This window comes from Argentina silus (genome assembly GCF_951799395.1).
Source record: "Argentina silus genome assembly, chromosome: X".
NCBI classification, from domain to species: domain Eukaryota; kingdom Metazoa; phylum Chordata; class Actinopteri; order Argentiniformes; family Argentinidae; genus Argentina; species Argentina silus.
The window spans coordinates 16,508,352-16,534,835 of record NC_139653.1 but is presented as its reverse complement, the minus strand read 5'-3'; the positions used below and the strand labels follow the sequence as shown (position 1 = coordinate 16,534,835).

At 40.9% G+C, this 26,484-nt stretch overlaps 2 protein-coding genes across 6 annotated transcripts in view; one reads left to right on the top strand and one right to left on the bottom strand.

Annotated features, from left to right (window-relative positions):
- Positions 1-8,669, bottom strand: part of dclk1b (doublecortin-like kinase 1b) — a gene marked incomplete at both ends in the record, with an annotated part of 64,459 nt that extends 55,790 nt beyond the window's left edge. For all 4 annotated transcript variants that reach the window (XM_083695215.1, XM_083695216.1, XM_083695217.1 and 1 more), the window contains 2 exons: positions 7,530-7,876; positions 8,309-8,669. In XM_083695215.1, the coding sequence (XP_083551341.1) occupies positions 7,530-7,876; positions 8,309-8,669 (708 nt within the window). The remainder of the gene's footprint in view (positions 1-7,529; positions 7,877-8,308) is intronic.
- Positions 8,670-20,942: 12,273 nt separating this feature from the next.
- LOC310822508 (lysophosphatidylserine lipase ABHD12-like) lies at positions 20,943-26,256 on the top strand (the record flags this gene model as incomplete). 2 transcript variants are annotated; one of them, XM_083694865.1, is made up of 13 exons in its annotated part: positions 20,943-21,184; positions 21,444-21,571; positions 21,652-21,757; positions 22,413-22,532; positions 22,654-22,684; positions 22,772-22,817; positions 23,108-23,237; positions 23,532-23,569; positions 23,709-23,788; positions 23,893-23,975; positions 24,194-24,272; positions 24,453-24,577; positions 24,695-26,256. In XM_083694865.1, exons 1-13 carry the CDS (start codon positions 21,087-21,089, stop codon positions 24,720-24,722), a joined length of 1,092 nt encoding a protein of 363 aa, XP_083550991.1. In that variant the 5' UTR covers positions 20,943-21,086. The 2 variants fall into 2 exon arrangements, with proteins under 2 accessions (XP_083550991.1, XP_083550992.1); XM_083694866.1 differs by lacking the exon at positions 24,695-26,256 and having other exon boundaries at positions 24,453-24,581.
- Positions 26,257-26,484: the final 228 nt, after the last annotated feature.

Genomic DNA, 26,484 nt, shown 5'->3' with positions numbered 1-26,484 from the left:
CAGTTGACAATCACGCCATTCTCGATTTAGCATTGGGGACCAGAGCTCTTCCATTCCAATGCTGACCTGCACAACCAACTCCTTGATTAAGATTTTGTCATCTACGTCGTTATCTTTTATAGCAATCTTTGATGCAGTAAAATTTGCTTTTGGTTTTGAGACAGTGGGCAATGGAGCACAGGAGGGATGGTTCAGACTCATCACTGGTGTGCTCAGTAGATGGTGAAGGTTCATCTTAAAAACAAAACATAAAACATATTAAGCCTATAATCAGCTAAAGGGTCCAAACCGTATGATGTTAAATGAAAATAAGAAACGTGTTATAGGTAGGCTCTTATTATTCATCTGGATTTTGAGTGACATCTCCCTACCCTGGCCGTCGCTGACCACTTGATTCACGAGTTGTAAAGCCTTTCCCTCACAGGGTTTCAATCAACTGTTTAAATCAGCAACCTTTCTTTTTTATTTGTTTTTCATAGGATTTAGCATTTTGTGGCGCCCGGCCCGTGCCTAAGCCCATGCGCGAGTGTGGGACGGTGGTAAATGGAGTATATATCTCGCCTCGCTTTGTCTCTGCTGTTTCTGCTGTCCCTCTCTTGCCCCGTGTTGTCTTTGGCAGGACCATGTATGGAGTTCCTGCGCCCCAAGGGGCCACAGCTGCAACCCGTGGAGATAATCACCGTATGCCCATACATGGAGTTCCTGCCCATCAAGGCACAGGTGAAGGGCATCAGCAGGAGCAGCAGAGACGGTACAAAAGTAGCCCACGGAGCACCCAGTGGAGGAGAGTTGCTACGGCGAACCAAGGAGCAGTTGATGAGAGAGAGAATAAGCCAAGTCACCATTGTCCAGTGTATGACCCCTGACCATAGGAGAGCCCGCTACGTTGCCAACCTTCGCCTGTCTGACTACCCCGCTGCCGCCCCGACCTGGAACGTAAGAGGACCACCCACCGTGTACCGAACCCCCCTGCTATCTTCACGACACGACGCCTTCTCACCCCCACCCTCTCTCTATCATTTCCCTCTCCCCGCTAACCGAATAAAGATCTTTGATTATAATTCTGGTGTGGACCTCTCTGCTTACACTGTGTTTGGGTCCGTGACGCGCCCGCACACCCCGGCGGCCGTCACAATTTATTGAGTTGGTGATTCTTTGCCAGATTTTCTCTTTTGATGACGCATCTAATTTTCCCATTTGGAAGTAACTCTTTGTTTTCAATTGTTAAGTCTAGAAAATGTGTGATTTCATTTGAGGTCACATTTTCTGACGTGGACTGCTAAGTCCCAGTCCAACATTGTACAACAATATGAGTGAGGCACACAAGCTATTGAAATAAGGCGTGTCCGCCTCCTTTTGTGCTCACCTCCACACAAAAGTGCAGCATAGAAAGGTCTTTGCAATTAGCTTCTCAATACATAGGCGCAGCGTAGGCATAGGAAAATGCTCAGGTATGTCAGCTTTTAAGTTTCTTTGAAAGTTACGGCTTCGTGACCGAGGATCTGGTGCTGCAGACTATTCAACAGGAAAACAAAACCCTAGAGGGAGCCACAGTCAATTTCCACATTGCTGCAGCTTCAAAGCCCAAGAGGAAGTTTACCATTAGGGGTGTGTGCACATCCAACAAGTTGGCTCTGGTGGAGCAGAACTACCCCACATACCTCCTACAGAGACTATACTCAAGGGTCGGGGAAAAGTGGTCATAGGTCAACTTAATGGTGCTCCCGCAGCCATTGAAAGTAGATAAAGGCCTAGAATATAGAAGCAGGGCTTTAGTGATTCTGATTTAGTGATTGCTCTGTTTGACATATTTTGCTTCAACAATGTAGTTAACTTTTGATGACAGAACAGTCTCTTTGTCTGTAAGGGTGAAGTCATATGCAGGTGTCCAGCATTAATTAGAGAAGAGTTTTACTCCTTAATGTTATCTCTTGGGAGTTTGTGGTCCATAGAGCCTGGCACAGGGCAAGATAAGACAAGGAAGTAGCTCATTATTTGGTCATGGTCTCACCTCTGCACTTGACTTCATACCTCGCAAGAAATTGATCACTGTTGATTTGAAACCCAAAACCTGTTACAATGTTCTAATATGATAGGCTGATTTTGATTTGTCCCATTAGAGAATACCAATCAGTGCAATGCTAAATCTGACGTAGAACCAGGTATAACTATGAATGCAAAGCAGAATTATACTTCGAGAAATGGCTGATCCAGAACTTTCTCCCAGGCACTTGTCTTGTTTGCTGCTTTTGTGCCTGTTTTGTCTGCGCCTGTCTTGTCAATAAAAACATCATCTTGTACTCTGAAGATCCTCTCTTGTTCATTGGATCTGATAAACCCCATCTCATCATACCAATTGAGTGTGTGTGACTCGACCCACCAGGGGCACCTAGGGGCACCAGTAGCCCTGAATACCAGGCTTGGATGGGCCCTCTAAGGCCCTACCATGCTGCAGAACCAATCCACCTCACAGCAGAGCCTTTTCACAACCTCACATTCCACAAAGGCTAAGCTGCTACAAATGGATGTACTTCTTGTGCAAGATGAAAGTATAATCACTTGATCTAAGCAGGCTACTGAGGCCATACCCCTACTGAGGCAATATCCCTACTGGATTTCCAAGCCAGTCGATTGAACATTGATGGAACCACTTGTCCATGCCACACCTCCAACGGCACCAAACCGTCAAGCACTCAGTCATGTCCATAAACCTGAGTTGGCTGCCCCCCATAGGTGCCATCAGGGCCCATCGTTCCTATCCCTACCCCCTAACCAGTGGCCAAAGACCCAATTGACTACACCACCGGAAGCTCCATCAGAGTTAAGGAAACCTCTTTTCTATGGACTCACCCATGATATAGTACCCCTAGACGCTCAGGCGCCACTAGGGAAACCGGGAAAAAAATAACTAAAGCTACTTACCAACCCAGCTTTAAAGCTCCAGCTCAGGGCCCTGGCTTGCAAGTCACCAATTATCCTCAATGGATGTCCAGTGGAAGCCATACATGCCTAAGCCATAACACCCCCTCCATATTTTACAGATGAGATGGTATGCTGAGGATATTGGGCAACTCCTTTTTTTCTCCACACTTTACACTTGCCATCACTCTGGTGCATGTTAATCTTTGTGTCATCTGTCCACAATACCTTTTTCCAGACAGAATTCTGCAGGCTATTTTAGGTACTTTTTAGCAAACTGTAACCTGGCCATTCTGTTTTTGTGGCTAACTAGATGTTTGCACCTTGTAGTGTAGCCTCTCTGGTTCTGCTGGTTAAGTCTTCTGTGGATGATACTCTGAAACATTCACCCCTACCTCCTGGACAGTGTTCCTGATCTGTGGGACAGTTGTTTTGCCCTCTGTCTTCCACTGTAATAGTTGTCCTTGACCTACCAGGCTGTTTGCGATTTCTGAGCTCACCAGTGCCTTCTTTCCTTTTAATGATGTTCCAAACTGTTTTGGTAGATTTAAGGTTTTGGGTATGTTTCTGATAGATTTCTTTGGATATTTCAGCCTCATAATGGCTTCCCTGACTTTCATTGATGTCTCTTTGGTACTCATGTTCACAGATACCAATAGCAGACCCCAAAGGCAAACACAAAGCCTAGATTCAATACTACATTGAGAGCTCTCTTATGACTGCAGAAATGATGTGACGGAACACATCTAACGAACAGAAACACCTGCAAAGCCAAGTGTCCCATCACTTTTGGGTAAACTGACATAGGGGTACTATGCATAAAAAGTGTTGTAATTTCTTAAACCAATATGTACACAAATACCGTTAAATAAAATCCATGAATCTCTACTTTAACCTAACAGTGATTGTTTGATTGACAATTGAAAATCCAAACTTTTGGAGTGTAGAGCCAAGAGAAGACAAAATGCTTCACTGTCCCATTACTTACGCAGCATACTGTATGTTGCTATATTTGGGTGCGGCTGGTGAAAATCCTCCCTATCCTACATAATGGATGACCCTGACTGACAACCCATCAACCAATCATACTACTTCCTACAGAAGTGTAGACAGGACCTAACTCCCCCCAGCTCAATAAATAGCATCACCTGTAGAGGCTGTGTGGCAGCCTGAACAGACTAGTGCACAGATTAGCTGCTGCTCTCTGACACAGCACCATGAATCCCACAGAGACCTCCCTCTGAATGAGACATCTAATATCTAGAAAATGAATGTGTTTACCAGACCCAGCAGTGACAGTGGTATTCAAATGTCACATCTGGAAGTTGTGTAAGGCCTCTGCTATCATGTATTGAAGTCAAAGCCAGGATGTCTTCAGTTGTATGTTGACTGTTGAATGCTGGTCTAGACACATTGACTCATTACACTAGCAGGCAGGGGTTAGCAGTGTGCGTAATACAATTACCCTGCCATGTCTGTCACAGTGGGAATGGGATTGCCGCAGGCAAAGTCTCCATTCAGACATACTCAATCATGCAAATGCTCTCAGCTCATTGCCTTCCCATGCAAGGCAAGAAGATCACAGCCACAGCATGCCTCTTCTTACAGGACCTGCTGTCTGCCTGGTGTCTCTCTATCTCCGGTGCACTTATGCACACACTGGCAACTAACCATTGAAATTCCAACAAGATTCTGAAAAGCATCATATTGGTATTGTGGCAAAGTATAGAGCAGAGCCACTGCTGCTGCCTGGTGAAGTAGAAGGCCATCATGTCTATGTGGAGAAGGTGTCCCTTGGCTGTCCATGTGGCCAGCCTATAATCCAATTCCACTGCCTCTCCCTGTGTGCAACATGACAGAGTGACTCAGCAGCATGGATGAGCCACAGCCACAGACTGCCACACAGCAGCTGGTCACGACCACAGACAGGCCAGGAAGTAAATCACTACAGTCAAGATTCCTATGCAAATCAGAGACCCTACAAAAACAAAGATATTAATTCCAAAATTACATGAACTATTATCCTTGCATTAAGATGGACTCAATTCAACTTATTAAGTGCATTGTTGATGACATTTTTGCATTTTAGATAATTTTAGAGTGTCATAGCAAAGGGTCTGAATACTTATGCACATGAGGTATTTCTGTATTTCAATTTTAATACATTTCTGAAATTTCGAAATACGTGTTTTCGCTTTGTCATTCTGGGGTATTGTGTGTGGATTGATGGCAAATTCTTTTAATTTAACCCACTTTAAATTGAGTGACTGTCAAATAGAGTAATAATACTATTTGACAGTCACTTTAAATATGACTAAAATTACATTCTAAGTGTGTTGAAAGTACATTTCATATAATCTTATTATAAGTACACTTAAATATGAATTAAGCGGGGTCAATTTTACAAGTATACTTAATATGCTTAAAACCTACATAATTTACAATTTTAGTATATTAAATACAACTTTAGTACAATTTCAGATTGGTCATTTTAATATCAATGATTATACTTTAGTATGTGTTTCTCTTGAGATCTGAGTCCCTAAGTACCTATAAATACCTAAGTACCCTTACAGCTCCATGTGCATAATACACAAACAAACTAAACTGTATTGTAGTCCCAATTTCTGAGTGTGATAGATTATGTAAACGATTCAGTGCTGTTTCAACAAACGACTGCCTCTTGATTAATTTATTATTTATTATTATAAATCTGCCGTAGTATACCGTGTCATAACAGTGTCATAACAGTAATTTTTGGACTGATAGACAAGCTGTACTGCAACAATGAGGCTTTCCCACGCTACAGTCGTGACATCACTACCGCACCGCTCTGCCGCAGAGTCTGTTCCTAAGCAACCAGCTCAGGCAACCAGATCACCATAGAAACCGTCCAAGAGGAAAAAAATTACAAATAAATCGCAAATCCTTGCGATCCTCTGATAATAGAGTACCGAGGAGCTCATATATTTCCCGTGTCCATTTTCAAATTTCTCGTGAATTTCGCCATAGACATTGTATAAGTGCGATTTATAACATTTGAAAGCTTGAACCCGCTCATTCAACAACTGCCCAGATTAATCACGATTGTGTTATTACTCGTGTTCTTGAAGAGCGATGGTTAAAGTTACGTGTTCAAAATTGTTTTGTTTTTTTTGCACATTTTGCAGATACAGTACTGGATAGAATAACAATCCGGGATATTCCTGTAAGCATTAGAATTTAATGCTTTATTTCTACAGCCAAATATTATATATTCTACAGGCAAACATTCGAACACTGATTTTATAATCCAGACGTAAAAAAATTAAAGTGGAACGTTCATGTGGACCCAGAAGTGACGACACACCTCTATATGGTACCAATATAGAGGGGAGACGAGACAGTCTATAAATAGGCATAGTTCTAGATATAACACTGCTCCCAATTCTACTTTTGGTGTTTTTACTTCTCCCATTTACAGTACTCCCTCTAGTAATCATACATCTCATTTGAATGCATATGTCATACATGTGATTTACAATGTAATATTATTTATTTATTTGAATTTATTTGTTTATTTGTCAGGGACCATGTAGCCTACAACATGTCATTGCACCAGATTTAGCTAGACAGCTAAATCAAATCATATTTCAAATGTATTTCCTAAACATAATAAAATCTAGCACATAATCACCATATCACCTTTACCATTTGTAAATGAATAGCACTGCTTATAATTGCCTTCTATCCTATTCCACTGATCCACCCTTGACAAAATTCAGTTTTGTCTCCAATTATTTATTTTTTTAATGTGTTGTCACTCTCAAAGCCGGCTTGTCTCTCAGTCACTTGGTGAGTGGTGTGTTGACACATATGTGGTGTGTTGACACTCTCTGGGGCTCTGTGGCGCTGTCCCTCACAGGGCCATGTGAGTGATTTCACAGATAGGTCTGAGGGGATATGGTGGTGGGAGGAAAGGATCTGGAGTAGACAGACTGGGTGACACTGTGCCAGCATCCTAAACAGAATATCTCTACTGCTCACAGTCTAAGCCTGATGAGAGATGCAAAGGTTGTGCTTCCCTCTTCTTACTCCTACTGCCATCCATCCATTGTAAGTGGTTTAGAATAGCTCCCATGGGTAATAATGCCACTCTGTCAAAATTGTAACACTCAAAAGTTCTCCAGAGTCCTCTCACCCTGACCTTTCACTAAAAAGTGAAGTTTTTGGACATCTTGTTGCTTTCCTTTGGAATAGGCACTCGAGTTGGATGAATACAACATGAGGTGGGCTGTATAAGTGTGTTATGTATGTCTCCCATATATACTGGAAAGAACAAAAAGACAAAACAAAACTTACATTGCAGCTATTTCTACTTATGTTAAAGCTTACTGTAGCTCTATGTACTTTTCTAATGCATGCCTTGATAACCCAATGGGCAGTGTGACTTCACCGTGGAGTACAGAAACAACAACAAATAAAACTGTCTCATCCATCACCACCATCAAAGCATGAAAAAAACACTGTAGATAAGGGGAAGCTTAATATATTATGTATGTATCGGGAAGATGAGGGGGGAAATCAAGGAAATAGCTGAACAGCACATGGAATGGTCATTTGGCACCTACCATCTTCCCATCAACAGTGTACAGCCTCTTGACAACCCCAGAGTCCAGCTTGATGGCATCTGTAATGTCAGTTAGGACTTGCTCAAAGGAGTGGGCGGTTTTCTTGTTGAGCAAGATGCGTACAGCCTTGCGAGGCTTAACCCCACTGCGAATAATGGTCACCAGTTTAGGTCGGATGAAGTCCTTAGTCTCCATAGTTTCTAGGGATCCAGCCTGGGCACTGCAGAGGGAAGGGGGAGCACGGGCAGACGCAGCAGTCCTCACTCCGACTGACCAGTTAGGGTTTACGTTCTTGGTGTAGTCCAGCTTCTTATAGGGCTCTATGGACCCGCACACATAGCTTTCTCCTGTAGGTAATGAAGAAACAGGTACATTTGTAAAAACCAAATCACTGGATACAGCAATTGCATACTTTTCTATGAGTCATGTAACAATTTTCCAGCAGGAAATATTCAATTAAGTGTAGTAAGGAAAAATAATCTGTAGTAGGCCTATGATATACTAAACCAACAGCAAACACTGGACAAACCATATGCACAATGGACAGGCCTACAGAAAAAGGCAAACTGTACATTTTCTAAATAGCTGTCTGTTTTAATTTTCAAGAAGAATGAAATAGAACACTTATTCAATGCTTTATCTACAGTATGTTTGATCAGCAGGGTTTGACCCTTGCTAGACTAAAGCATCTACCATTAGGCCAAGAGGACATCCTCAAATAAGCCGACCCTATATCCAGAAGACTGTCCAGGTCCATTCTCGCACGATCCATTGCTTACCTTCCACCAGCTGATCCATGCTGGTAATCTTCTGTGTCCCATCGATGGAATAAATGGTCCGAACTCCCTGGGGCAAGTTGACATTGTCGGATAGAGACCTGGTGAGGTCAGCCAAGAGGGCGTCTATAGATCGGAATCTCTCCTGGGAAATAGCGTATACAACCCCTTTGAAATAACGGTCTCCGTTGCGGTAGAAACGAACCTTCATGGCTTTCTTTTCCGAGCTCAGCGCCAGTAGTGTTCGGGTTCGGTAAAGGCTACAGTGAGCGCTATGAGTGGGACTTGGGAGCCCGTTCGCCCGAGAGCTCCCACGGTTATATCGTTGCGCTTTGTCCCGCTCGTCAAAGTGTTCGAGTTCCATGACTGTGAAGTGATGCTCCATGGCTGTGAATTGATAAACCTAGACACAATCAAAGATAGCACATTTTGAATGAGAACATAGCCTACCTCAAGCAACTTCTGCACATTACAGAATAAACAACAAAAGCCATTTACGTATACACCCAGTCGACTGTCATGCTGTCAGACAGAGTATTGCAGTATTGACAATAATAAACTGGTTCCTAATCTAATGAAAATATCGGCTCTTTTTTCTGACAGAGTCAAACTGCACATTTCATAAGATAGCTCACACCCTAATTGCATGCTATCTGAGAAATGAATCACAATCACAATAACCTGCCGTTCACCCATTTCGACACCGAGGATTAGCTTATTAATAGGCATGCGTTTATCTCAAGAAAATTATTTACAAATATCATAGAGCATTTAGGCTATATCATGTTGAACAATACCTAGGCCTATCAGAACTGTTAAAGTCTGTTTAGCAATGGTACATACGTACCTATAATTGATGTCAGATGCAGTGAAGCGTGTAAATTTCAAGCAATTGCATACGCCTATATCAACGTTTATATTTCTGTGCTGATTTGTTGAGCCTTAGGAGAACCATGCGTCTCTTTGTTGCCAGCTGTGATTGTGCGCCTGTGAGCATGCACAGAGGAAGCAGGGGAGGCTGAGATGCAGCTGGTTTCTTCCCCTCGCAGTGATTTACATTGGTCCGTCCCTTATTCACATTAGAATAATCGGAGCACGTTTTAACTCGCTGGCATCCTCTCCTCATATCCTCCCCAATTGCGCTCATAGCATGACACACAACATTGAAATAGGACTAACATGTGTGGCTGACAAACACCATCAATCAAACCTTTATATAATGACATTTAGGCTACATAAATGTCATTATATTAAAATCCAAGTTAATGTTATTGTAGACAACACCTGACAACAGCCTATATTTTTGAGTTGATAAACGTGTCTAAGGTCATTTGGGGTATTTTTCGCATCTGCCTTCAATGCAAAACACAAGCTGACATAAAAAAGAAAACTGCCTGTCGGATACTGTTTCTGTTGCCTACAGGGTCTATATACACTACCAAATGTTGGAATGTCATTACAAAGTTCAATATAAGATTGATACATCTGTACATTTGGAAGGTTTTTCATACTTATAGTCATTGTAAAACACAAGCTGACAGAAAAACTGCCTGTCAGTGGAACATTTTCATACTCATAATTAATGTCAGATAGTGTTCCCTTGTCAGATAGTCTTCCTGATCTGACAGAAAGTGTGTTTTTAAGAGTAATCTAATGACAATTATTGTTAACTAACAATGATAGTAGCTTACACTTTGAACACTTAGTCCTCCAAAGCAGTTTCATGATGACTAATTGCTTTTTGTAACAAAAAAATAAATAAAAACAGAATGTTGAGTTAGGCCAACATTCTGAGAGCTATGGAACTTTCATAACTTTTTGAAAAACAGCAGGAGACCTACCGTACAGAACACATTCTTACATAGAATGATTAAACAACAATACTCAATCACTTAACCAACCAGCTCTACCATTCTCAACCAACCAATGCTCTACCCATTCCACTGAACTATCTAAAGCTCATACTATCTGTCTGTCTGTCTGTCTGTCTATATACAGTGGGGGAAATAATTATTTGATCCCCTGCTGATTTTGTTAGTTTGCCCGATTACAAAGAAATGAGCGGTCTATATTTTTGATGGTACTTTTATTTTAACAAATAGAGACAGAATATCAACAAAGAAGTCCAGAAAAAACACATTATATAAAGTTATAAATTCATTTGCATTTGATCGAAGGAAATAAGTATTTGATCCCCTACAAACCAGCAAGAATTCTGGCTCATACAGACCGGTTATATGCCCATGAGGCACACAGATTAGTCCTGTCACTTTAGGAAAAGTACTCCTAATCTCTGCTTGTTATGGGTATAAAAGACACCTGTCAATAGAATCAATCTCTTCCATTCCAACCTCTCCACCACCATGGGCAAGACCAAAGAACATTCAAAGGACATCAGGGTAAGAGTTGTAGACCTGCGCAAGGCTGGAATGGGCTACAAGACCATCAGCAAGAAGCTTGGTGAGAAGGAGACAACTGTTGGTGCAATTATTAGAAAATGGAAGAAATACAAAATAACCATCAATCGCCCTCGGCCTGGAGCTCCATGCAAGATCTTGCCTCGTGGGGTAAGGATGATCATGAGAAGGGTGAGGGATCAGCCCAGAACTACACGGGAGGAGCTTGGTAATGATCTCAAGGCAGCTGGGACCACAGTCACCAAGAAAACCATTGGTAACACACTACACCGTAACGGATTGAAATCCTGCAGTGCCCGCAAGGTCCCCCTGCTCAAGAAGGCACATGTACAGGCCCATCTGAAGTTTGCCAATGAACACCTAAATGATTCAGAGAAGGCTTGGGAGAAGATGATGTGGTCAGATGAGACCAAAATTGAACTCTTTGGCATAAATTCGACTCTTCGTGTTTGGAGGGAGAGAAATGCTGAATGCTACAATCCCAAGAACACCATCCCCACCGTCAAACACGGAGGTGGAAACATTATGCTTTGGGGTTGTTTCTCTGCTAAGGGTACAGGACGACTTCACTGCATTGAGGGGCCAATGGACGGGGCCATGTACCATAAGATCTTGGACGAGAACCTCCTTCCCTCAGCCAGAGCACTGAGGATGGGTCGTGGATGGGTCTTCCAGCATGACAATGACCCAAAACATACAGCCAAGGCAACAAAGGAGTGGCTCAAGAAGAAGCACACTAAGGTCATGGAGTGGCCTAGCTAGTCTCCAGACCTTAATCCTATAGAAAATTTGAGGAGGGAGCTGAAGCTTCGAGTTGCCAAGCAAAAGCCTCGAAACCTTCAGGATTTGGAGAGGATCTGTAAAGAGGAGTGGACCAAAATCCCTCCTGAGATGTGTGCAAACCTGGTGACCAACTATAAGAAACGTCTGACTTCTGTGCTTGCCAGCAAGGGTTTCTCCACCAAGTACTAAGTCATGTTCTGCTTGGGGATCAAATACTTATTTCCTTCAATCAAATGCAAATGAATTTATAACTTTATATAATGTGTTTTTTCTGGACTTCTTTGTTGATATTCTGTCTCTATTTGTTAAAATAAAAGTACCATAAAAATTATAGACCGCTCATTTCTTTGTAATCGGGCAAACTAACAAAATCAGCAGGGGATCAAATAATTATTTCCCCCACTGTATATATATATCTATATATCTGTGTAGACTGATTCCACTTCAAATCATTTCTATTAAGATGTTTGATACTATTTACACTTTTTCAGCTTTACTAAAATGTGCATGACACACTATTCATGCCTATAACGCTTCCTGCACAGCCTAAACCGCTTAACCTATTAACTTCAAATCAACTTTTAAATGCCCAAACTTGTGTTGAGTTGCTTGAAAACATCTTTCATACCATTTATACTTTTTGAGACCTGCTCAAATTTGCCTATCCGTTCTTATGGTCCTCTGTGGCTCAGTTGGTAGAGCATGGTGCTAACAACACTTAGGTTGTGGGTTCGATTCCCGCTGGGACCATATATACTGAAATGTATGCACTCACTGCAATGTAAGTCGCTTTGGATAAAAGCGTCAGCTAAATGGCATATATATGATAATTCGTTCTGAAAGGGGACATACCAAAATGTATCAGATTTTTCATATTTTAAGCTTGACACCTCAATTCAACTTTCAAATATGTAGACTGACTTAAATAACTTCCATTCAGAGTGGTGATACTATTTAGACTTTTTCAACTTTACGCCTTTTTAAGTTGCATGAATTAACATGGGTTTCTATGAGGAAAATGGGTTCCTATGATACATTTTAAAATGCATCTTCTCTATTCATCTATCTGACTATTTTAAACCATATTTTAACTTTATCACCAAATACCAAAATAAGACTTTGCAAGCCCACAAAGTTTATTCAGGAACCACTTAAGTAATGATTGTCAATCATGTTATACCCTTGTTCATCACATTTTGTAAATATTATAACAGTGATTTTTATATTTTAATGCATATTTATATATTTATATTTCAATTTAGATTGGCTGTAATTATAATTATGTCTTTTTGTCATAATTATGTCATACATATACATATTCAAACATATTTTTCATGTATTAATCTGTAAGACATTGCTGAAGCTTGCAGATGACATATTTTTTGCATCTGTAATGTTATGTAATTCGAGTCATGTTGATTAATTTTGGTGTTAAACTGACAACTAATGTTCTGAATTAAATAATTAATGTTAAAATATTCTTAAAAATACATGAAAACACTTGGAATGCAATGGTGACATGTAAGTCAGCTATCATCAATTATAGTTTGCCTTAGATAGCCTACCTCTTAAAGCCATAATTAATAGAGGGGGAACATTGTGGTCCTCTGTGGCTCAGTTGGTAGAGCATGGCGCTAACAATGCTTAGGTTGTGGGTTTGATTCCTGCTGGGACCATGTATACTGAAATGTATGCACTCACTGCAATGTAAGTCACTTTGGATATTAGTGTCAGCTAAATGGCATATACTGTGTATATATACATACATCTGACAAGGGAGCACATACTGACAAGACACTGGCAAACCGTGACAATGTTGATGATAAATCACAGTCAGAAAATTGTGACAAGAAATCAAAGCTTTAAGTATTTATTTTGATAGATTGTGATAGTTTCTGCCCTGCACCGAGAAATATAGTTCCAGGTGCTAGTGAGCAGCGCATGGAGTAGTCACTTTTCCTCAGAGCTCATCGACACTCTCGATAAAATTCCCTCAAAAGCAAAACAAATGAATTATATGACTGCAGTGAGCAACTACTTGTGTCTAAAGTCAAAAAGAGCCAAAAAGCAGAGAAAATCAGTTATGGACAGGAGGAGGAGATTGTGTTAGGTGAGGATGGCATCCATGCTAACCCGCTTGGCCTCGACGATGACGACGATGGCCCATCTCCCTCGGATATTCTAGCGGCTATTACAAAGATGTAAAGTAGCATGAAAGACAGATTCAGCAAATTGGAGACATCTCTAGAGACAGTCAAATCCTCGCTGACCCAAAACGCAACTCAGATTACTGAGCTGGAGCGTGGGTAAACCGACCATGAAACTCGCATTGATGGGCTCGAACAGCACCATGACCACCTGCTAGCCGAGAACAAGAAGTTAAGACTAAAGCTGGATGACCTGGAAGGGCACTCTAGAAGGCAAAACATCAAGATCACAGGCCTTCCTGAGAAGATGGAGAGGGGCCACCGGAACCAGTTTGTGGCTGATCTCCTGCCCAAATTGCTAGGCCTGCCGAAGTGACAAGCAACATCTTGTCGAAGTGACAAGTTTGATGATGTGAGGAAGAAACTCAAAGATGCCTGACCCTCACGCATGAATCTACAGATAAATGTTTGAGTCTCCGTGGGGAGGCTGAGCCATAGATTACTAGGAGCATCCCCACAACATTAGCATCTAAGCCAGCCTAGGCTGCCCAACCAGCGGCGGCTCGATCTGGTTCTCATTGGTGGGAAAACCTTTTCATCAAAACGAACAGTTTGATACTGCCTTTGGTACACTGATATAGTATGACTTTCTGGTTTATGCTCCGGCTATGTTTCTTTTGTTTTTTTAATTTAGTTTGTGGAGTGAAAATTAGTTGGCTAACAAAGTCAAACAGTTAGCTAGCTACAACATCCTATTGTATTCTAGAATGTCTGGTTATGGTGCCTCTTAGTATCAATCCTTCTCTGGTTGCTGGTAATATTACCCTAGCTTGTTGGAATGTCGGTGGTTTAAACACCCCCAGTAAGAGATCCAAGGTTTTCTCACATTTGTAGTCTTTACCCACCGATATTATGTTTCTACAAGAAACGCATATTAAACGTTGCGGTACACAAAGGCTGACATGTAATTGGGTGGGGCAAGTTTTTCAATCAACGTTCTCATCAAAAGTGCAGAGTGGGTATAAAAAATACTCCTTTCCAACATACGTACAGTATATCTACCACAGGTGATCGTAATGGCCGCTATGTGATAGTTACTGATTTTGTTAGATTTTGATGACCCTGTTTTTTTCTGGAGTGTCTTTAATCTCCTATAACACTTTTCAACTACACACCTAATGTGTAGATGATCACATGAATCTTGCAGACATATGGAGACTGCAGCACCCCACAGATAGAGATTATTATTTTTCTTCACAAGTGCATGGATCATATACAAGGATAGATTATTTCATCACTTTCAAAAACTCTAAATGAACATCCAATATCACCTCTTCCAAGTGTCACAATATTTTAATCTCAGATCATTGCCCGATCACATTGCCAATTGTTGAGGCTCAATTGGAAAAAAATAACAGGAAAAGACTATTAGAAATTGAAACCCAGCTTCCTATTCTTGAGAGAGCATACAGAGATGTACCATCTCCACTTGCTCTTAATGATATTGTGTGCACACTGTGCAGGCAACTGGCTGAAAAGAAGGACACTTACCAGGTTACTATAATTATGGCAGATTTGGGTTAATCACAAAAACATATTAAACTTACTCACTTAAGTGTGCCAAATTATGTTAACTGAAACTAAAATGCAAAAAGCCCAACAGAAGTTCTACAAAACAAGTTTTTGGTTAATTTTCTAGGGAGTAACTGACTGTGCCCTTTTCTCAGTCTTTTGGAGAAACCTTGGAAGAGTTACAAGGTTACATGACAAACTCAAAAAACTAAGAGGATGATGTGGCTGAAACTTAATTCTAACTAATGCTGGTTATACATGCATATAATACAAGGTTGCTGGTCAGTTGTGCATTGGAGTGGTGCGTGTGTGAATGTGGGTTCAGATCATCAAAAAGGCCAAGCACAACCACAAGCTGAGGATCGAGGATCACTTCAAGAACAACTCCGACCCCCGACGCATGTGGCAAGGCATCCAGGCCATCACTGACTATAAACCCACTAACACCTCACCCCTCTCCATCGACGCCTCCCTGTCTGAAGAGCTGAACCACTTCTATGGCCGCTTTGATAGGGACAACAAAGAGGTGGCAATCAAGGCTGTGCTCCCTGCAGATCACCAGCCCCTCACTCTATCTCCCACCGACGTGTGCGGCACTGAGCAGGACTAATGCACGCAAGGCTGCTGCTCCTGATGGGATCCCCGGACGCGTCCTCAGGGCCTGTGCTGTGCAGCTGACTGAGGTTTGGACTGATATATTCAACCTGTCCCTAGCCCAAGCAGCTGTCCCCGCGTGCTTCAAAACCACCTCCATCGTGCCGGTGCCAAAACACTCCACTGCAACGAGCTTAAATGACTTCCGCCCAGTTGCACTCACCCCCATCATCATGAAGTGCTTCGAGAGGCTGATCTTAGCTCAACTCAAGACCTGTTTACCACCCACACTGGACCCCTTCCAATTCGCCTACCGGCAGAACAGGAGTACAGAGGATGCCATCTCAACGGCACTTCACTCCGCCCTGTCCCACCTCGACAATACCAACTCTTATGTGAGAATGCTGTTCATTGACTTCAGTTCAGCATTCAACACCATCATCCCCTCCAAACTGATCTCCAAACTCAGTCAACTGGGCATCAACCCCTCCCTCTGCAACTGGATTCTGGACTTTCTAACCAACAGGCCGCAGTCTGTTAGGCTACACAACCACACCTCCTCAACCCTCACCCTGAACACCGGCGTTCCACAAGGCTGTGTGCTGAGCCCCCTCCTTTACTCCCTCTTCACCTACGACTGCACACCTGTACATGGCTCAAACACCATTGTTAAGTTTGCAGACGACACAACGGTGATTGGTCTCATCAGCAACAACGATGAGACGGCCTACAGGGAGGAGGTCCAGCACCTGACAGTGTGGTGCAACGACAACAACCTGGCTCTCAACACCAGGAAGACGAAAGAGCTCATTGTGGACTTCAGGAAGTCAAAAGCTGGCACACACACCCCCATCCTCATCAACGAGACTGAGGTGGAGCGAGTCACCAGCTTCAAGTTTCTGGGTGTCCACATCTCTGAGGATCTCTCCTGGACCCTCAACACCTCTACCCTGATCAAGAAGGCTCACCAGCATCTCTTCTTCCTGAGGAGACTAAAGAAGGTCCATCTGTCTCCTCAGATCCTGGTGAATTTCGACCGCTGCACCATCGAGAGCATCCTCACCAACTGTGTCACAGTATGGTATGGCAACTGCTCGGCATCTGACCGGAAAGCACTGCAGAGGGTGGTGAAAACTGCCCAACGCATCACAGGTTCCTCACTCCCCTCCATTGAGGCTGTCCAGGGCAAACGATGCTTGCGTGAGGCACACAGCATCGTCAAGGACATTTCTCACCCCAACCACAGACTGTTCACCCCACTCCCCTCCGGGAGGCGCTACAGGTCTCTCCGCACCCGAACCAGCAGGTTCAGAGGTAGCTTCTTCCCTGCGGCTGTCACCCTACTGAACTCCAACTCTGCACCTAGGTGACAGCCTACCAACCACTGCACCCCCCCCGGACAATTGCACTACCCTTACAGTACTCCTATAAACTGTACATACTGCATCCACACTTGTACAAACTGCTCCTACTCCATACCACTGCTCTTCTGTACATATCTGTCTATACTGTACATAATCTGTCTATACTGTTCATATTGCACATATCCCTATATTTTCTTTAATACTACTGTTAATACACTGCACATATCTGTACATACCTGTTTATACTGTATTCCATATTTATTCTGCTATTACCCTTATGGTACTGTTAATACATACATACTGCTAGACTGTATTGCCTATACAGCTCATACGCTGCTACACTGTTCATACTGCATCCTATTTATTTATTCTGCTTATAATGCTACTGCTAATTCATATACTGCACTACTTATACTATACTGCACTACTATACTGCACTACTAGACTGCTCATATACTGCACTACCTGTATATACTGCTCACACTGCACTTTCTGCTTTTTTGCACTTCTGGTTAGACGCTAACTGCATTTCGTTGTCTCTGTACTTGTACTCTGCACAATGACAATAAAGTTGAATCTAAGCTAATCTAATCTAATCTTGTGTGATTGCTTTAATCTGTATAGGACAGGCAACATTTTTGTAAAACACTGTATATTTTTTAAATGTTATTTTACTTTTGTGTTTTTATTTTGTTGTGTCTTATGTTTATCTTCAATTGTAGGGGATGTGGGTAGGGGGGAGGAAGGGAGGGAGGGAGGGTATTGCTGTTGTTATTGTTGTTTTTGTCTTTGTCTGTTTACAACTTTGAAAACTTGTCAATGGAATGTGATACACAAATCTAATGCAGAATAGGAACATTATAATAGGTCATTTGTAACCGTGACATTATTGTTATTAAATCAGGCTTTGAACGCCACTCGGCCAATCACAATGCTTGTTTTCATCAACCCACAAATTGATATATGTTTATATGTTTGATTTGAACATTGTAGTCCTTCCTTGCACTATGAGCTATTTCTATGAATTGGAGTTGTAATATTTCCCCAGCCCCATCTCTCAACATTTTGAGTGGCAAGCCAGCCATCATGAAAAATTAATTAGAGTGTCCCTAAAGCACAGTTGAGCACAGCACAGCCCTTGCTTTGTTAATGCAACCATAACAGTATTTTGCTTCTGGAATAATTGTATTGTTGATTTCCATTATGTCAATACTGTAAATGATAACATAATGGATGTCTTATCCTGATGGCTCTACAAAGCAGAAGATGTGTATACACAATCACAAATATTTACTAAATCACAAGGGTGCTTGCTCTTCAGGGATTGTTGTGTCTACCAGGACAACCAAAAATATGTTTCATTTGTTTGGTTTGTCAAAAGTCTGTAGGTGTAGTCAAGAATAAACAATGATAAAAGGGCCACTATGTAACTATGTAATTTCAGTTTTAACACTAGTAGGCCTATTCTTCTTTCCTGAAGTCTTCAAAAATATTTATACAATTATTTAATTTGGCAATAAATGTTGATTAGTGAAAAGACTATAATCATTCTAAATTACATACTGTACAACTGAGCCCAAGTATACAAAATAATTAAATAAAACATTCTCAGATCATGAGCCATGATCACCCTCAGGTTGTGAACTGAACTATTAATGTTCAACTATAATGTATAATTAATGTTTAACTATAGCTGTTATGATTCCCACCGGGTCAGAAGTTACTAAAGCACATTGCCTTGTTTTGAATCAAATCAGAAAAGAGTCATGTGCTTGTATCATTTCGATGGTACAGCTATTTAGACAAATGGCATGGTACATGCGCACTATCCAAAGCAAATCTATCAAAAAATCAATGCAGCCCTGCATCAATAATGTATGAGAGAAACGTTTGATGAGCTATATGAGCAAAGCAGTAAAAGTCCATTAACATAGGGAAATACAGGATATTACTGATATCTCACTACTGATTTGAATACAGGTTACTGCATGCCCAACAAACAAATTGAAATACTTTAATCAACTTTGTTAACCATAACCTAACCAGCAAAGATTGATAATAGCAAAAGTATAGTTGATTTTGGTTTGGTTTGGTTTGTTTGATTGTCAGGGGGGTGAAATATCACTGGTGGGATGATGCTGGGGCTCATGTTGTCTGAGGCAACATCAGACAGGTCAAATGGAATGAGAACAGAGGTGGGGTTAAAAAACACTGGATGTCAGCCAGTTATTTTCCATTGAATGAAACAGTGGAGCTGAGTATTGATTCCGAGTCACTGGTAGCATTTGTCCTCGTTGTCAAACAGCACTGGTGAGGTAGGGATTCCGGACAGACTTAGTAGAGGTGCAAACTCAGAGGCCTGATCAGGTTTATGCACTCTTCTTGTCCTATGGTAGAACATCCACTGTCTACATAGACATAGGGTCTGTGTCACTGACAATAGAGAAAATGTGTAGAAATGGGAGAAAACACAACTGACAAGATTTACCACACAGCAAAGTATTCAATAAAAAGACTCATTATAGACAAGGTGGCCCATAGCCCAATCAGAAACAACTATGCATTTGTCACTGTTCTCACCACCATTTTGTCCATTCAGTTAGTATGTTGTAAGTGTTTTTTTTAGGTGACCTTTGGTGTGTACCTGGTCCGCCAATCGCTGGAGGACTACCGCTGCCTGGACCGTTAGCATATTTTGGAAAGTCAGTACCGTGTTACTGTAGCAACATCTCACTTATACAGAACAATAACCCCTGAATTGTTCATCATTTACGTTTTCTGTACATATATTTTCCACCTGGTCTGGTCTTTATACATTACATTACACATTACATATTTGATATGTTTGCAAAATGTATAAGTACTACTATAACGTGATTTTTAGCTTGTCAAATCAATTTTTATTTGTCACGTACATTGCATACACCGTAATTGACATAGTGAAATGCTTTGGGATCTTGCTCCTCGCTCAACAACAACAGTCAGTAACAATCAACAAGTCAACAATACAATATAATATAGTAAAAATACATTATTGCAAAATAATGTGCAATAATGTCAGGGGTGCAATAATAATTGTCTTGCAGGTGCTTCCCATATTTTATCCATTTAACTATCAAATGGATGAGCATGGTATGATTATTATCTGCAAATTTTTGAGAAATGATAGCTTCACTTGTAGATGCTTGCTTTTGTTTCCCATTTAACTAGACCCTTTAAATTGAAATGTTGACATTTCAAGCTAGTATGTATAATGTGTTGGTTGTTCTAAATAAATCAATTCTCTAATATTTAGTCATATGTTCTGTCATCTTACCTGGACTTATGTATCACAGACTGTCTAGTCACCGGTATTTGTTTAGTGATAGGCTAGTTTAAATAGTCTGATTGCGAGTGATAAATATGTGTTAATATGGTACGGCCCTGTTTTAAAAAAGCGAAACAAATGTATCTCGATTACGCCCTGTTGCTGCGCTGAGACATTAATTTAAACAACAACAATTTGTTGTTTTTCCACCTGGTCTGGTCTGGACGTAGGTGGAGAGATATCGGTTAATGCTCAACCTAAAGTTAGCAATAGAAAACACTTTCCCAGTAACTCGATTGTATTGATAAGGTGGACCGGGGATTATACCTACAGAATTATACGAAGTACTATCCTGAACCACCTTAAACCCGCCTCACTCCTCCCATTTCGTTATCAATTGTACTTTCACCTAGTCATTGCTCCACCCAGCCATTGCTAATAAATTAGGCTCCACTGGAGTAAACGTAGACCAACGAAACATTTTAACGGTAACAATATATCAAGTTTCATACTTGATACAAGATACTGTAGGCCTTTGGACAAGACTGGTGGCACATCAGTAGGCCTACAGTACAGTTGAATAGTAAAAGCCTGAGGATGAGGAAGAGAAAAAGTGACCGTGACACTAAATCGTCAGGTCGCTCAGAGGCTGCCAGTATCGGAGATGAAGCTGGCGTCTCAGCGATTGCGCAACCGTGAGTGTCAATGGTTGATATTGAGCAACAGGTAATAGCAGAATGCTTTCGGCCAGAACCTTATTCCTTATTATAATTAATTATTTCTCTCTCTCTCTCTCTCTCTCTCTCTCTCTCTCTCTCTCTCTCTCTCTCTCTCTCTCTCTCTCTCTCTCTCTCTCTCTCTCTCTCTCTCTCTCTCTCTCTCTCTCTCTCTCTCTCTCTCTCTCTCTCTCTCTCTCTCTCTCTCTCTCTCTCTCTCTCTCTCTCTCTCTCTCAGACCCAGCTCCCGGTGGTTGTGGTGGTTCAAAAGAGGTTTTTTGTCTATATGTGTAATTTACATTTCGGTGCCTTTTATGCTGCGACTAAGCCCTGATCTATTGAATCATCTGGTATATTCTCATAGAGGTGAGCTCTTTGGGATCATGCAAAATGCCTTACAGATAAGGTAAAGGTGAATGATAATCTATTTTTCTTTCTCCCCTTAGTAAGAATCCCACTCTTTGTAGATCTTAGCCAGCCCGCTGACCTGTCTCTAAATCACACTCTGAACCTGTATCTTACATCGGAGGAAGGAGTCTCACTGGGTGTATGGTGAGTGTCATAACTTACTGTAACTTATTTATTCATACTGTAACTTATTTATCCATACTGTAACTTATTTATTCTGCTATAATGCTACTGCTACTCATATACTGCTATACTGCACTGCTTATATTATACTGCACTACTTACTGATCATATATTGCACTACCTGTAAATACTGTTCATTGCACTTTCTGCAATGAACAGTTGAATCTAATCTAATCTAATCTAATAAATGACATAAATCCTTCAGACTGAGGTTACATTGTCAGAGAGATGTTACTGTAACTCAAAGGCGCCCTCAGATTTTGAGGAGGTCCTGCTTGGTCTAATACAAGGTCATCCACACTGGAGTCTCAAGTTTGAAACTCGCCTCAGACACAGTAGCATACCTTACACCTGAGGAAGGAATATATTCACTGGTCAATTGTTCCAATAAGATAATATATGCCATTTAGCTGACGCTTTTATCCCAAGTGACTTACATTGCAGTGAGTGCATACATTTCAGTATATATAGTCCCAGCGGGAATTGACCCACAACCTAAGCGTTGTTAGCGCCATGCTCTACCAAGATACATACTATGCTCTCCTGTCATAAAGTCAGTGTACATTTGTCTCTTCTTCTTTGTCTCTAAGTATTGTCACATTTTGATATCTTCAAGGCACACAGTCCCTGAAAAGCAGTGGATGGAGGCACAGGGGAAGGACTTGGGTTGGTATCAGGCCTCTTTGGGGCATGGAAGTCCGATTATCATTTACCTCCATGGCAATGGAGGCACAAGGTATCAAAAACAATGTGATTAAACAGAAAGTATTTGTAATATTACTATTTGAAGATAATGATAGGAGTAACTAAGCCACTGTTCTTACGTTGAATTTGAAAGTATTCATTCTTTCAAACAGGGCAGCAAGTCACCGTGTGGGATTAGCAAATGTGAGTGATTACAAAAAAGGTTATTTCAGCATATGAGCAAGTTATGAATGGTTACTTATTCATTTTTATGGGTCTTTGTTTCCATAGGTTTTGAGTGCAACTGGTTACCATGTTTTGGCTTTGGACTACAGAGGTTGGTTAATTTAACTTGACTGTTGACTGATTAATTTAGTTCCTTACCACTTTTATAACAATCTTTTCACATTCTTATTTTGATGACCTAAAATTCTGCCCACATTTCAGATGTGAGGGTAATTTCAGAATATGGAAAGAGGCAAATTCCTGTAAAAGGATCACTGGTGTGGGTTACCTTTCGACTGCCCTCCCATGGACACATTTAAATCTTTGGATCACCAGCATAAAAGTTGAAATATATTTGTTCTATGCATACTGTATAGCCATTAATATCACAGACTCTGACAGGTTTTGGGGACTCAACTGGAGAGCCCACTGAAGGTGGCCTAACCACTGATGCCCTCTACCTGTACCAGTGGGTAAAAGCCAGAAGTGGGAGCAGCCTGGTGGTAATCTGGGGGCATTCCCTTGGCACTGGGTGAGTGGTACAAAGTGACTGCAGGTTGATGGTTCACTCTGTAGAGATAATGAAGTGCAGTTGATGATTTAGCAAGATAGTTGATGATATGTTGGTGATACGTTGAAGTTATTGAGAATCTGTCATATTATATAACTAAAACTACCAGTATTAATGATACTGCAGGTTTACTCCTACTACTTCTATTATCACTCATTGTAATGATTGAAATACTCAAATCAATTAGTAGAAATATGACAGAACATAACGTGTGAGATACCAATACATACTATTTCACCCCTCATCTTTGTCCAGAGTGGCCACTAATACTGCAGTCAAATTAATGGAACAAGGTAGGCTTTAATGAACCGATTCAAATTGGGGTCTTCATGACTTTAATGCCATAAAGGTTTTTCTCCCTGTGATTCATAATAATGAAGCTTACTTGCCATATTACATATTTATATGATTGTAATTTCTCACTGTTATTAGGGGTTGTTGTTGATGGTGTGATCCTTGAGGGTGCATATACAAATATTCGACAGGAGGGTGCCCATCATCCTTTTGGTTGGGTAAAATGCACATACTCTCCTAATCATTAAATGCCATATGGTACTGTATTTATGTATGTATTTATACTTAGAGTGTATTTAAATGTAACTCATTGTGCCCTTAGTTTTATTGGAAGTTCCCAGCATTTGAGTACTTTTTCCTGGACCCAATGGCAGAAAACAATATAATCTTTCCTAATGACAAAAAGTAAGTACTGTACTCTCAGTTTTAAGTGATTCTGATGAACAGTACTTAATTATATAATTTAGATGCTTTTCATATGATTAACATGCCAGAGACTGTTATTAACATGTTATTATTCTTTTTAATGGCCGCTGTAATGGGCTGAGATGGGCTGTAATGGGCTGTATGACTGAATATTGGTCTTTTGTGAATACAAGTAACATTTCCCCATGTTTCTGCAGTTTGAAGAGGATGAAGAGCCCTCTTCTGATCCTTCACGCTGAGGACGACAACATAGTGCCTTTCCACATGGCTCAGCAGGTGGGATGAGCCTTTTTTTAACTTATCTGCAGGTCCTTGATTAAGGATTTGTCAGTTATCCATATTACAAGCATGCAATGTTATTTGTTTGACTTGAATGACTATAGCAAGATGGATTCCTTTGAAATGTATCTCTGATGTTTAGTCTCCACCGCTAATCCTTAATGTATTCCTATAAAGCTTTATCACATAGCACAGAGCGCCCAGAACTCAGAGAATCAAGTCAAGATGGTACCATTTATTGGATCTCTTGGGTACTTGCACAATGGATTATACAAAGATCCTGGTCTGCCACACATTATCCGGTGAGAAAAAAAAAAAACACTGATAAATGACTAATCTGATTTTCCATTCTTGATTTTCTGTGTTTCCATTCTTACAATGGATTTACCAATATTTACCCCCCATCTTTTTCACTGCAGACAATTCATACTGTCACTGACCCCCTAATTCAGTGATCCACGCATGGGACGCTTCAACATCAACAGACAAGATAAATTCTAGAGAGCTGCCTGGAAAACTTGCATCCACAGATTGCACAAAATGTATCCCTTTGATCATGTGGTGTATTATCAGGGTGGATTTCACATATTGCTGATTCAATCACTAATAGAACGCGTTTAACCCTAGATGAATGACATTGTGAATGACATTATTTAATGAGAATGGTAATACATTTAAACTTTGCGTAATTTGAGGTTCCGCTCTGTGTTGCCCCTGCCTGGAGTTTAAATGACCACAACATACAAATACCAATATGGCAGGGAGCCCAAGACTTATCAAACCCCCCCCGTAGATAGGCTAAATACAGAGCGTCCGAGTGGGTAGAGGCTGGGGTGGTGAGTGTGATGACAGATTAGTCATTTATCAGTGTGATGACCACACAAAGCTTACTCTCATAGCCAGTATGATCATGTCACACTGTTTAACTATGGTGGAGTGTAACACTTAGCTGCTTTTAAGCCTCGTCCCTTGAACATGTGAAGGATGTTTTTGCATACGTGTGAACCAGCTTTCCTGTCACGTGACAGACAGCTGTGCCGTTTGACTTAAAGTGCCCTATCTGAACTAACGCTAGCTTCATGTATGTCTTGGACACATGTCCTACTCTCTATAGTTAAAAAAATAATTCATTGCACTTATAGCTAGAGTAGAGGTGTTAACCATAAGTCCAGTGTCCTGACTAAACTCTGGCCCATCAACATATCATGGCCATCTAATTATTCCCAGTTCCAAATGGGCACCATCAGGTGCTACACGTTGGTGGTGGATGATTCACTATGTACAATCATTCTGTGTAAACAACAGTGTGTACATTTATAAATCATTTATATTATTATAGCACCATTGTGTTACCATAAGTAACAAAAAATACTGTCCCTGTCAGAGATACAGTAGCATGAGGAAACAAACATAGGCCTACTGTACATAACTTCAGTGTATCATACCGCTTATTGTATCACTGCTCCAGTATTAGGTTGTGCAAAGACGTTTTATAGAAACTAATTTCCTGATCTGCTTGTTCTATAGCGTTTATTATTTGAAAGGATTGGATTGTCATCTTAAATGTGATTGTTCATCTAAAAGGCACAATATGGAATCTGTTCTACTTTTTTGAAGAACAAGTACAGGGCCCTTAGTAAGTATTGGGACAGAGAAGCATGTTTTCTTCTTTTATACTCCAAAAGGTTGGATTTGATATCAAACAATTACTATGAGATTGAAGTATAGATTGTCATCTTTTATTTTATTTCTGTAGATAGATAAATATATCATAGCTCCAAAAATATTGGGACAATTTGCTAAACAGGTGTTTCTGGTTAGTCAGCTTTGTTCTGTCACATCATTTGTGCAGGCATAAGAGAGCTGTCAATGTCTAGTCTTCATTCTAGGCTTTGAGTTTACCTTTTGCTATTGGAAGCCATTGTGAGGCTGAAAAACTGAAATATAGCCAAAACCTTAGGCTTATCAAAATCAACAGTTTGGAACATCATTAAAAAGAAAATAAGAAAGCACTGGTGAGCTCAGCAATCGCAAATGGCCTGGTTGGACAAGGATGACCTCTACAGTGGATGACTGAAAAATGCTCACTATAATTCAGAAAAATCCCCCAAAAATAATAGATCAGGAACACTCTCCAGGAGTGTGAATATGTCAGACTCCCTTCCGCAGGTGACTTCACCAGCCAAACTACTTAGGTGCAAGGTGCAAA